This window comes from Phocoena sinus, chromosome 14 (genome assembly GCF_008692025.1).
Source record: "Phocoena sinus isolate mPhoSin1 chromosome 14, mPhoSin1.pri, whole genome shotgun sequence".
In the NCBI taxonomy this organism is placed as follows: Eukaryota; Metazoa; Chordata; class Mammalia; order Artiodactyla; family Phocoenidae; genus Phocoena; species Phocoena sinus.
This window is the reverse complement of record NC_045776.1, coordinates 65,555,401-65,568,643: the sequence shown is the minus strand read 5'-3', so window position 1 is coordinate 65,568,643 and position 13,243 is coordinate 65,555,401. Positions and strand designations below refer to the sequence as shown.

At 42.0% G+C, this 13,243-nt stretch overlaps 1 protein-coding gene across 11 annotated transcripts in view; it reads right to left on the bottom strand.

Moving 5' to 3' along the window:
- Positions 1-13,243, bottom strand: part of PRR14L (proline rich 14 like) — a 56,017-nt gene that overhangs the window by 40,482 nt on the left and 2,292 nt on the right. For 10 of the 11 annotated variants that reach the window (XR_004353096.1, XR_004353097.1, XM_032653990.1 and 7 more), the window contains exon 2: positions 7,293-7,816. The exons of the other annotated variant lie outside the window; for it this stretch is intronic. Coding sequence is in view for 8 of the 10 variants with exons in the window: in XM_032653990.1 (XP_032509881.1) it covers positions 7,293-7,766 (474 nt within the window). In the remaining 2 variants the exon portion in view is untranslated. The remainder of the gene's footprint in view (positions 1-7,292; positions 7,817-13,243) is intronic. 11 annotated transcript variants of the gene reach the window in all.

The following is a 13,243-nucleotide window of genomic DNA, read 5'->3' as shown; positions in this document are numbered from 1 at the left end:
CTGGAAAAGACGCAAAACTGATTCATTCCTATGAGGCTAGTATTGAGCCAGAAAAAAAAAAACCCACAAATATCTTTAGGAGGGAAATGAACATACACCAGGCCCTTCAGCTTTTATAAGCAGGGTAGTTATAAGCTCCTCAGGGCCTGAGGTACACCTGAGCCATGAGCCCTGGTTGTAAGCAGATCTCGCTGACCCCCTCCAAGACTGAGCTTCCTAAGCTGGAGCAGTGGTGGTCCCAGCTTCAGGTGGGACTGCCGACACACTGAACACACAATAGGGCCCCAACACACAGCAAATGAGATACCTTCCATTTCCTGGCACTTGTGGGAACAGCAGTGATCATGTTCACAGTGACGAACACTGAAAATAAACAAAATGTTGGATCTCTAGATGAACCTTTCAGTTTCCTACGCTGTAGGACAGTAACTTTAAATCTTTACTGAGCCTAAAAAGGAATTTTCCTCCATGTATCTCAATTCAGAGAAACTTTAAATGAGGCACCAATCACGTTAGCTGGGTAAGGCATTTAGTAACAGTCCGCCACAAGGATTTATCTAAGAGAACTGCTAAACTAATGAGGAGAAAGTTCCACCTTAAGTCCCAGCAATATGTGAATGGTGCTCTGGGCACTTCTTTGTCACACACTTTTAACAATATGAGCTGAGAACCATGGCAAACCATCACTGTGGGGACCATGGGACCCTGGCAGACCGGGAGAACACCTTATGGCCACCAACTGTACTACTGAGAGTGTGAAGTTCAGATTTTTTCACCTTTAAATCACTGAAAATGAGTTATTTCCAAGATTTCCTTTTAAGCAAACAGCAAGCTGCTTCACACTATTGCAAATTTCCCTTAGGATCAGAGACGCTCAGGGTGATGAGGAAGGAAGCTTAATGGGCATTTAGCATAACAGCCTTTCCCTTAAGTAAAGTCACATAAATTGCACAAGATTGGGTCTTTTCTGAACATGCCATTAAATAACAAGTTTCTCCAATAGCATAACATGCCTCGGGTGATCAACAGCCATTGTGCTTCCTGACTTGATGTCTCCTGTCCATATGCTTTCAAATATCTGTCGAAAGATGCGTACTGAGTCTTCATATGTTTCCGCTAACAGACAATTCAGAACTTTTTCTGTGTCTGTGTTGAGCATGAATGATGTATCTTGAAGCCAAAGCTTTTACAACACGTTCACCCCGGCAGATCTACCTCTGTGTACAGCTTACATCTAAGCACCAAGAAAAACAAACAAACCATGGTATAGAGTTTTCACAGATACAAGGATGTAATGTTCAGCACAGGGAATGTAACCAATATTTTGTAATAACCTTAAATGAAGTATAACCTATAAAAATGTCAAAAATCACTACATTGGGCAATTCCCTGATGACCTAGTGGTTAGATTCCAGGCTTTTGCTGCCATGGCCTGGGTTCAATCCCTAGTCAGGGAACTGAGATTCCACAAACTGCGCAGCCAAGAAAACAAAAACGAAATCACTATGTTGTACACCAGAAACTAATATAACGTTGTAAACCAACTATACTTCAGTTAAAAAAAAGAAAAGAAAGTTGGTTGTTCAAATCAGGAAAAAAAAAGTTTTCAATGTCAAATCACCTGTGTGGGATGTCGCATACCCGTCTTTCAACTATATTCTTAAATAAGACCAGTCTTTTCCGTATCCTGGTCCGTAACCTCTGTGTGCACCGTAGTTCTTGACCTTCCTCCTGTGAGTGCCGAGGTCACAGCTGAACGGTTCTTTCATCACTCAGCGTGGCTCCTGCAGCTGTCCCTTCCACGCATCTGTTCCCAGACTCTTTCCCCTCCTTGTTTTTGCCTTTCTTCTCCCCTCCTGATAACAGAATATCCCAGATCAAAGGACAAAAGTACCAGTTACAGGTACTTATAACTTTTTGACACAATCATAAGGCAGGAAAGAATGATTTTTTTGCTGGTTTAACTTTTCATGATTGAAATATTTCATGACTGGAATATTTATTTTAACTTTTTAAGTGGATCTTTATTTTTTATTAAATTTTTAAAAAAATATTTTGGCTGCACCACACAGCATGCAGGATCTTAGTTCCCCAACCAGGGATTGAACCCTTGCCCCATGCAGTGGAAGCACAGAGTCTTAACCACTGGATCGTCAGGGAAGCCCCACGTGGATCTTTAAAGAAAATGTCAAGTACAGTCACAAAAGGACAAAGACTGTATGATTGCACTTATATGAGGTCCCTAGAGCAGACAAATTCATAGACAGAAAGGTGGCGAACGGGGGTTACCAGGGGCTGGGGGAGAGCATATGGGGAGTTATTGTTTAATGGGGACAGAGTTCCAATTTGGGAATATAAAAAGAGTTCTGGAGATGGATGGTGGTGATGGTTACACAACAACGTGAATGTACTTAATGTCACTGAAGCGTTACAAATAATAAAAATGGTAAATGTTATATGTATTTTACCACAGTAAAAAAAAGCCAAAAAAAAAGTTAAGACCAACATTTAAAAATAAGTTGCTTCATAAAATAACATGTACTTTGTTTTTCTTTTACAACAACAACCAAAAAAAAAACATAAAAACAAAAACACAACTAATAATGACCTTGAGAGGTTAAATGAGTGAATGAAATGAATATTTAACAAAAACAGTTTAGGCTTCATCAGGGCCCAAGGTACAAAAAAGCATAAACTTCTAATTCTAAATATTGGTGCTGCTCTTCTCCATGAACTGGGAAATTCACCAAGCAGACTTAACTTCATTAAATTCATTTAACTCATGCACTCCACGCCAGAAAGTGTAGGTGGCCGTCCTTCACAACCACAGCAAGTTCTTATTCCTGGAGCCGAGCTCTGTTGAAGTCAGTACCCTTCCGCCTAGACTGATTTTGGTTCAGAGGGAACAGAGAAGAGTGGGTTAAGTGATAGCCTCTGAGTACTTTTCTCCAAACTGGAGCCAGTGCACGATTGTGAGCCTCTTTGTTGGTTTGAGATGAACAACAGCTGAAGGAAAAAACTTTGTGGAATGCTGCTAAAGGCAAATCAACTATTAGAACAAAATCACAGAATGTCAGCATGGAAAAGAACACCTCTGAGGTTGCTTGTCTGAGTTAGAATCCCCTTTGCTATATTCCTGACAGTCACTGAGCCTCTTCATAAATAGGACTTCCCTGAGTAACCTAAGCCATTTCTAGCTGGTCTAGCTGTTAAAAAGCACCTCTCATACTGAGTTAAATTCTGTCTCCCTCTATCAAGAAGAGGTTTTTGTTTTGTTTTTTAATTGTTATAATATTTTTAAAGTTTTTAAACATTTGATTTAGAAATATCTTTTACATACACCAAAAAATTGCAAATATTGATCAAAAAAATTTCTTGTATAGTCTTCATCCAGCTTTCCCTAATGTTAACATCTTACATAACCACAGTATAGTCATTAACACTAATAAAATACTAACTAGTCTTAAGACGTTATTCAAACCTTGTTAATGGCTCCGTAACACCCTTTTTCGGGACCAGGTTCCAATCCAGGCTCCCAGAATGCATTTAGTCATCATGCCTCCTCAGTCTCCTTTCAACTGAGAGGGTTCCGTACATATTCATCTTTCATAACTTTTGGAAAGAAAGTCCCTTGGTTTGGGTTTGTCACATGTTTCCTCATGATTAGATCCTGGTTGTGCATCTGGGGGGCAGGAACCCCACAGAAGTGACACGGTTCTTCTCTGGCTCATCCCTCCTGTGTGTACACGTGTGTGTTTTATACAAATGAGCGTACACTTGCTTATTTCCCCTTCTTTCATGCATGAAAGGGAGGATACTGTAGAAAGTCCTTCACAGTTTGCTCTTTTCACTTAGTATATCCTTTGCAGAAGAGTTAACAGCAGCAGGCCTGACTGTTATTCTAAGAAAGACATGCTTACAAGGGTAGCCTTGGCTAGCATCTGGGAACTTAGATTGCAGGAGAGTCTCCACTATTTCCTAAATGATCAGAGTGGCTCATGACACCTATACAACAATGTGATTCATGGGGAACCCCTGCTTTCCTCCTGTGACGTCTGGGATTTTGGTATGTGCCAGCCAGAGGATGCCCATGTGACCAGCCTGAACTCTAACAAGCTTCCATGGTAGACATTTCACGTGTATGAGCAGGATTTGTTCCCAGAGGAAGTGAAGTGTGTGTGACTACACTCGGAGAGGACTCCTGGGAGCCTGTGCATGATTTCCTCTAGACATTGCCCCCATGCCCCTCTTCCCTTTGCTGATTGTTTTATGTCCTTACACTGTAATTAATCTTAGCTGTGAATATGACTATGTGCAGTGTCCTGTGAATTCCAGAGAATCACCAAACACAGAAGTGGTCTAGGGGACACCTGTACCTGTACATGGAGATCTTCATTCTTTATTACAGTTGCACAGGGCTCCAGGGAAGGATGTTTATATACCATAGTTTATTCAACCTGTCTCCTGTATGTGGGCATTTAGGTTGCTTCCAACATTTTGCAATAATAAACTACGCTTCAAACAATAACCTTGTGTATACATATTTTTATGCTGTGGGAGGTGTATCTTCAGGGTAGATACTCTCTAGAAATGAGAGTTCTGGGTCAACAGGTCAGGGCATAGTTTTGTTAAGTGTAGCCCAATTCCTCTTCTACAAGGTTGTATCAGTATGTGTTCCCACCAGCCATGTGTGAGAACAGCCCTTTTCCTCAAAGCCTTGCCGACCAGGTGTGTTGTCATAATTCTTCATGTTCACCAATCTGATAGGTTTCATAAAAGTAGTATCATGGGTTGTTTAAATTTGCATCTCTAATTATGAGTGAGGTTGGCCATCTTCATATGTTTAAACACAATACACACACACAAACACACATGTACGCAGTGACTTATCTACTCAAGTGCCTCCTCCATTTTTCTATTGGGTTTTTTCATTCCCCAATTTAAGAGGTCTTTATACATTAGAGATATAAGCCCATTATCCATGATATACGTTGCAAATATGTCCTACCAATGTGTCAGTTGTCTTTTGACTATGTTTGTGCTGTTTTTTGCCATCTAGCAAGAGTTAACCTGGGGTCCAAAGATGTCTGGAGTCTGCAGACCTTCCGGGATGGCATGTCTGCTTTTCTGAGGCCTGCAGCATTCATCCAGATTTCCAATAGTGCTGTGAGCTAAGAATGTCAGGAGCTGCCACCGTCCCACCCGTCTTCCCCTGAGCTTAACTGTGCCCAACAGAACTGCTCTGCTCAACCCTCCAAAGTCGCAAAGGCTTCTCTCATTCCTCCTGATTTTTCAGGAAGACCCAGCAACTCGGCTTCCAATGGGGTATTTTCACGTTGTGTCCTTAGTGTGAATTCTTATCCATGAATACATTCTTCCCACATGACCCCAGGCTCAATGTGAAAACGAAGGGACAGGCTCTGCTTTGGCCAGGAACCCCAACACTGACTCATTCCTTGCTTCCCCTCTGCTCCCCACCCCATCCTCCCTGTATCTTGAGCTCATCTGAGTGCTGGGCGGGTAGGGGAGAGAGAACCATGAGGATGATACTCTAGGTACAGGCGAACCAGCACACAAGCACATAACCACCACCTCTGTCCAGGCAACACATTTTGTTAATGTATATTAAGAGCAAACTGGCTTTTCTTGGCAGCTAGAGTCAATTCTAATTAACCAGTTAAAACGTGTAGGGTTTCTGTTTTTCACTTCTGTTTTCCACTTGTGTGTAGTTCCCTTTATGAAAACCAAGTACAAAATCTTGCATTTATATCTATTAAATTTCATTTTGCTTTACACAATTCAAAATAGAATTTACCTCTGGTGGAGTTAAAAGGGAGAAAGGGAATGGTTTAGAAAAGGAATAGGGAGACAGTAATCTTCTAGTTCTCGAGTTGGGTGGTATGTATATATGTATGTATATACACGTACTGATATAAGTATGTTGTGTTCATTTATATACGCATAATTTCATTATATATCAAATTTTACACGAAGAAAACTTTCCATCTTGTTAGACGCAGCCCACCATAGCAAGGAGTAAGGAACTTTGGGTCTGTTACCTTGCTCATTTAACTATATTTTTAAGGATAGGTCACCACAGCATAAAATCTGATATTTTTTTCAACTGTTACTTCACGCTTTATCTATTCTTAATTATGGTTAATATACGCAGCCTACTAATGACAGTCAATTGCCCTGCAACCTGTGTAAAGAAATGATGTATTTTTATCAGGTGGGGAATGGGCTTCCTAGCCCAGGAAGCCCAGAGAATACGAATTTATTAGTACATAGAGCAGGGGTTGACAAACTACAGCCTGTGCTTATAGACAACACTTTACTGGAATACAGCCACACTAATTTTTGTAAGAATCACCTATGCCTGCTTTCAAGCAACAATGGCAGAGTTGAGTAGTTTCAACAGAGGCCATATGGCCTGCAAAGCCTAAAATATTTACTTTACGACCCTTTACACAGAAAGTTTACTAACTCTTGATCTAAGGCACCATCCAGGGCAAAGAGTAAGCTTTCTAGTCCACTTGGCAGGTAAAACTTCCTTTAGGAATTGGCGTCCATCAGGCTACCTTAGCTCACTAACCATTGGTCTCACCTAACTAATCCCTCTTATTCCAATATCAAATTCACAGAGATGAGATTTTCCATGCCATACCAAGCAGTGATTCCACTTTTCACTGTATATTAGTTAAAGAACTGGCTTTCTGATTTAAGCTTCAGCCTCTCATGAAGGGTGGTAGCTTGGATCAGTCCTTTGGAGATCATCACCTCTGACGTACAAAAGATATAAGTCAAGCTTCTAGACCTGCAAAGCTTAGGACTTACTTCTGAAATATGGAGACCCCGCGAGGGTATACATCCTATGAAGCCCTAGCTGGGTCAACAGCCTCCCTCAAAGATACCCCTGTGACACCTCACTCTATCCTAACCATGACACTACCAAACCTCAAGGAACGAGTACACATCATTCCTTAACATCAGGCACAGAAATCCCACACGACCATCACAAAGAGACTCAACATTCCATATACAGTAGCTGTGTCAGAGGACTGACACGTTTTCATGAGATAAGCACTTCCTCTCCTCAAGTGTCTGATGCAACACGAATGTTTTTAAAATCATCAAAAGAAAGTTAACATCAAAATCAACATTTTGGAAATGCTTCAAGAATAAATCATAAGCTACCTGTCAGACTCTGTACTTTATTCTGAGAAGTGTTAGTCCAGTTGGAAAGATGCCATCCCCACTCAACTGATCTGCATCAAGATCTCATTTCTTACCTGGCTGGGGCAGAGCTTCTCTTCCGCAGTTGTGGAATATTGATGTGTGTCTTCCTTTGCTCCCTCACAGGGGTCTCTTACACTCTCCGCCTGGTCCCCTCCATCTCTGAAGACCTTTTGCTCCATGCTGTTGGCTTTCACTTCCCTATCCAAGATCCCAGAAGCCACAGAACCTTCTGCTGTGGGGTCCACCAGCCCACACCGCCCAGGCTCACCCCCATGGTCCAAGGTCTCAGGGGTTTCTTCACGACAACTTTCCACAGGAGTCCTCTGCAGCTCCAAGGGCACTGCCCTACTCTGACTTATACGAGAGCTTGAGGCTCCAGGTTTTACATCTGGAATCGCACTTGGCTCAGGGTCAGCATGAAGCTCTTTGGAGACACTCACTGGGAGTTCAGAGTATAATTCCTGCACCTCGGCAGACATGGAGGAATCGAGTGGAACGGGCTGGGTCTCTACGCCGGATGACAGCATGGGGGCAGATGCAGATATGGAGTCAAGTCTTTTACACCAAACGGCTCACCCTGACACAAATCAAAGGAAGGGATAAAAGTTTAAAACCTTGCACGGTAGTAGAAAGCTGTCTCAGCTTAAACTGGCTAAAACAAAGGCAAAAAATTCTAACTCAAATGCCAACATTATCTGGCACCAAAAAATTCTCTGTAAGAGACTGAGTTTGAGGAAAATAAATACCTTAAACCTTTAATAGACATGTCTAATTTCAATGCAAATACTGCCTTGTGAACAATTCTTAGTATAAATCTGGATTTAAGTGAGATCTCATCAAATGTAGATGAGAATAAGACATGTCTAAGCATCCAAGGATAGACCCAATGTAAATAAGAAAATAAAGATTGTTTTTGAATTGTTTTCAGGTTGTGAACCTTGCGCGTTTTGTTCGCTGCTATATCCCTGTTGCCTGGAATAGTTGTTTCACACATAGCAGGTACTCAGAAAATATTTGCTGAATTAACACATACTGAGGGACTCTGAAGAATTCATTTCACTGACTTTTCTTCATTAAGAATTCTCTTTGGAAGAAGATATAGAGAAAAGTGCTCACTAAACACCTGAGCTGTGTCTACACAGGTTGGCACCAAACATGACTAAATCAGCTCTTGGGCAAATCCCTCCTGACTTCAACTCAGCACCTCGAGATTTTCCAAGTGCCTTCACAAACACCACTCATTTGATTCTCATAACAACCCAGTGAGCTAAGCAGGGCGGCTGTTGTCTTCCTCTTACAGGTTCTAACACCACACCTGAAGAGGGTAAAGGTGACCTGCCTAAAATATTACATGGTTAACTGAGGGAAGGAGGGGGTCACCCAGGGCTTCCACTGTGTTGGTCATGTTTCACTTCTCACATTGGGTAATGGGAACATGGGTTATTTGCTAAAATGTACATATTTAAGTAGTTCATGATACTGTATTATTAAAGTAATCAAAACAAACGCACACACAGATAGGGAATGGTACACCCAAAACCAGGGTCTCCTGGCCAGTAACTTTTCCATTTTAGTCTACCAAACGCGTGTGGTTTCCACCACAAAATCCACTTGACCTGACCAAGGCGGAAATGATAACCAAATGAGATACTGCACACTTTCGTTCTTGATGTTTTCCTTAACCCTAAACAGGAGGAGAGAGAAGATGAGAAATCTTTGGAATCTCCGAGTTCATAACAAGAATTTATCGGAAGTACCGACAGCAGATTCCTTTGGCCGAAATGTACATAGGAAAGGATGTTTCAGATGTACTCTCACCACTTCCTAATGTCCATCTGTCTCCAAAATAAACATGTTACATACAAGTAATACCCAGAGCTTGCTACTGAACTGTTTTGACTGTTAGGCTGTCTCACGACCACGATCAGATTTTTGAGCATGAGGGACTCTGCGAGACACCATGTAACTCCCTCCTTACAACCCAGCGGCCCTGGGCCCTGTCTGTTTATACCCTGATTATAGGGGAAAGTCCACCGATGGCGCTTACACAAAGGCACACGCTCTGCCTCCCCGTCAATGAGCAGCCCGCTCCTTGAGCACTCCTGGGTTGACGACTGTTCCTCCTTGACAGAAGGTCCCCTACACTGGCTTGTGCTGTCTGGACTGGAGCTGGGGCTGAGAAGGGCAGATGACAGGTCCTCTCATTCCAGACCATTCTGCCTTCCTCCTGGTTTTCCAACCTGTGGTGGCTGGTTTACTCACGTCCCTATGCTCTCATCTGCTGAGCGAGCGCCTTAGTGTTTTCAAGGAACCCTACTCAAAGGTGAAAGGACATAACGCGATACCACTAACTTAAATACAAATACTAGAAATTACAGGAAAGCAGACTGCTGGTCCATAAGGTTGAGGTAACACAGGAGGGCTGGTGAAGAAACTTGAATCCAAAGGAGAAGCAAGGAGAGATGCACTGGCGTGCAAAGGAGTGAGGTGAGACTCACAGGGGACTTTCATAAACCGTGCTGACAAAGGCATCCTTTCTGGAGCTAGTCTTCCCCTTTCTCCTCTAGCTCCTGGATTTCTAGGGGTACTTTAGATTTTAAGCCATTTTGTGTGTGTGTGTGTGTATACGTGGGGATTAAGGGATAAAGTGAAATTGCTATTTGATGCCCCCGCTCCCAAAAGGTTGGAAGTGCTCCATTTTAATTTGGTTCAGTTTCCCTTTCCCATCGACAGATAACAATCCAGCTTTTGGTTGTCACACCACATATGTACCAAAAGAGTAACTGCAGGAAAGACTACTGTAGAAGAGAAGGTGGAGACGGGCTCCGTGGGTATCCCTGCCTGTCAGGGTGCGGGTGTTCTCAAGTTCAACCCTCGATATACCTCCCTTCCCAGGATTCACTTCTTTGATGACCTCACCTTTTCGTGCAGCTTCTCTGCTAACAGGATGACTCAAAACTGTCTCTTTAAGCACAGAGTAACCACATGATCCACAGAGCGACTCCACTCTGAGGAACATGTGCAAAAACCACACACCCACACAAAAACTTGTATACGGATGTTCGCCGCAGAACTGTTCACAAGAGCCAAAAAGTGGAAACAAATCAAAATGTCCATCAACTGATGAACGGATCAACAAAATGTGGTCTATCCACACAATGGAGTATTACTTAACTATGAAAAGAAATGATGTGCTGATTCATGACACAACATGGATGAACCCTGAAAACCTTATGTAAGTAAAAGAAGCCAGGCACAAAAGACCACATAAGATCTCACTTACATGAAATGTCCAGAGCAGGAAAATCTGGAGTCAGAAAGTGGATTAGTAACCACTTACTGCTGGAAGAGTTGGAGAAACAGGGAGTGGCTGATGGACAGTTTTCCCTTTGGGCGCAATAAAAGTGTTCTAAAATTGATTGTGGTGATGGCTGCACAACTCAGACTATGCCAAACACCACTGAATTGTACAATTTAAGTTGATGAATTACAAGTTATATGAATTATATCTTAATAAAGCTGATTTTTTTAAAAGAAAGAAATCTGTCCCTAGCCCCAACTCTTTCTCAAGCTGTGACCTACGTTTCACTCACAAGGATGGCATCCCCCCAAAACGTAACATGCCTAAAATAGAACCCATTCAACGCAGTGAATAATCGAGTATTGCTACATGCAAGCAGCTATGAGAAACAGGATGAGTAAGAGGCTCTCAGTAGCGTTATATGCTTATTCTTGATCCCATTGCCTCTCCTAGTAACAGCACCCGTTACCCCAGAGCTCAGACTTGAATCCCCAGACGTAACCATATCTGACCATCCACATGCCGTTCAATTAGCGCTTGTACCAATGGTCCCAACTCCAGCTGTGTCTCTAACAAATCTCACTCCTTTCCAACCCCACGGTCCAAACTCAAGATTTTGTTCTGAACACAAAATCACGCACAAATACATGCTTCCTAAGCAGATGCTTATCACAAAGAGGCAATATTGATAATCACATAAAATGGCTCAAAATATTCCTCAGGAAAAACAGTGCCATTACCTTTCCTACACTTCCATCTATGTTGTAAACTGGTGTGGACCAAAACAGAATTGTAAAGCTTGGTCACCAAAAGATAACTTCCAATATACAAAAGCCAAACGCCACAAAACTACCATCTCTTGATACGTGTGTTTGGTAGAGACACAATTATAAGACTTTTCAACCTGTAAAACAACTAGGCACATCGGCTGTCGAAGCAAAACAGACACTCCCTCCTTTTTGCAGCCTGATTCTGGTCCTCAAGTTTCTCAACAGTATGTGAAGTGGAGTCACCAAGAACAGCTAAGTGCCTCAGCTGGAACCCTCAGAGGTGAAGTCATATTTAGATGCAAGCCTAGAGCAGCAGTTTACAATTATTCTCAACTCACTAGCTCGCATCACTAAACTGTCCTCTCAACTTTCTCCCTCTATCAAGATATTGGTAATGCCACAAGACTGCAAAAACAACAGAATTCTACCATTCAAGTTCTTTAAATTTCTGAATGCAATGGAGCAATTAAAAATGATGGTACAGAAATATACCCCTCCATAGAAAGCTGCCTGAGATGTCTTATCAAGCTAGATAAATATTAGGGTTCTTTTATTTTGGAAAAATATATATCCATATAGGAAAATTGTTTTAAATACTATAAGCCAAATATTAACAGTGTTACCCTGGGTGATGGGATCATGAATGACTTATCTGCATGTTGTACTTTTTTTTTTTAACAATGAGCGTCTATCACACGTGTTAAAATTTTTTTAAAACGTTATATCTCAAGATCCAAATATGAAGCAATAAAGAATAACCGGTAAGTATACTATCCCTTTATCAGTATCTTTCCAAATGTCAGCTCTCTCCCTCAATCATAAAAGTTTTTACACTAAAGTGTTAAATAAACTTGAAGTAAGCGGAAAGAGTAACACATGCTTATAAAATGTAGACAGGGATTTATGGCTTAATCCTTACTAATGATTTATAACCAACCTACTGGGTGAAGACACAGATAATTACCTAGTTTGAGGTATAAGCAGAAAATAACCCATAAATTCACAAACAACTCTCTCCTGCTGCTATTGGCTTGTCATCTTTACCATTAACACAAATAAGAATTACATTGTTTAGGGGATGGATTTATCCCAGGGGTGGGGATGGGGGTGAAGACTAACGTTTATAAGGAGTATGCAGGGCTTCCCTGGTGGCGCAGTGGTTGAGAGTCCGCTTGCCAATGCAAGGGACACAGGTTCATGCCCCGGTCTGGGAAGATTCCACATGCCGTGGAGCGGCTTGGCCCGTGAGCCATGGCCGCTGAGCCTGTGCGTCCGGAGCCTGTGCTCCGCAACGGGAGAGGCCACAACAGTGAGAGGCCCGTGAATCGCAAAAAAAAAAAAAAAAAAAATAAGGAGTATGCAGTACAATTATTCCAATAAAAGAAGAAAGCCCTTTGAATTGAGAATTATCATCTCCCAGTCTTTCTGCTTCAAATGCAGAATCAGTCCTGGGAAGCAGTCTAGTTGTTGGTCTCCAAGCTGGGAGACCAGGGTCCCTATCCTGCCTCTCGCTTACTAGCTGCACGGCCTTGAGTGTGTCACTGAACTTTCCTGGGCTTGTTTTTCACATGTAAAATGGACAAATTAAACAAAATAATCGCAAAGCATTGTGTTACCCGTAAAAATCCCAAGACTCTAAATAACTTTTCTACTCCAGTTTGTTTCAGCACAGCAGACCTACAAACACCAACAAAAGTGGTTCAGAGCTCAGACTAATCCCCACTGCAAGTACTCAAGGGCAAACGAGGTAATTTAAGAACACTTTACATACGAAAAAGATAGAAAGCTGTTCTTCAGTGGGTCTTCAGGCAATTTGGAAGTGTTAATTCCCATCCCACCAAATAACAAAAGCCAAGGGGAGGATGGGGAAACTACGAATGAAGATTAACATTGCAGCTCTCAACCTCATTAGAATACGTTTTATAATACTAAA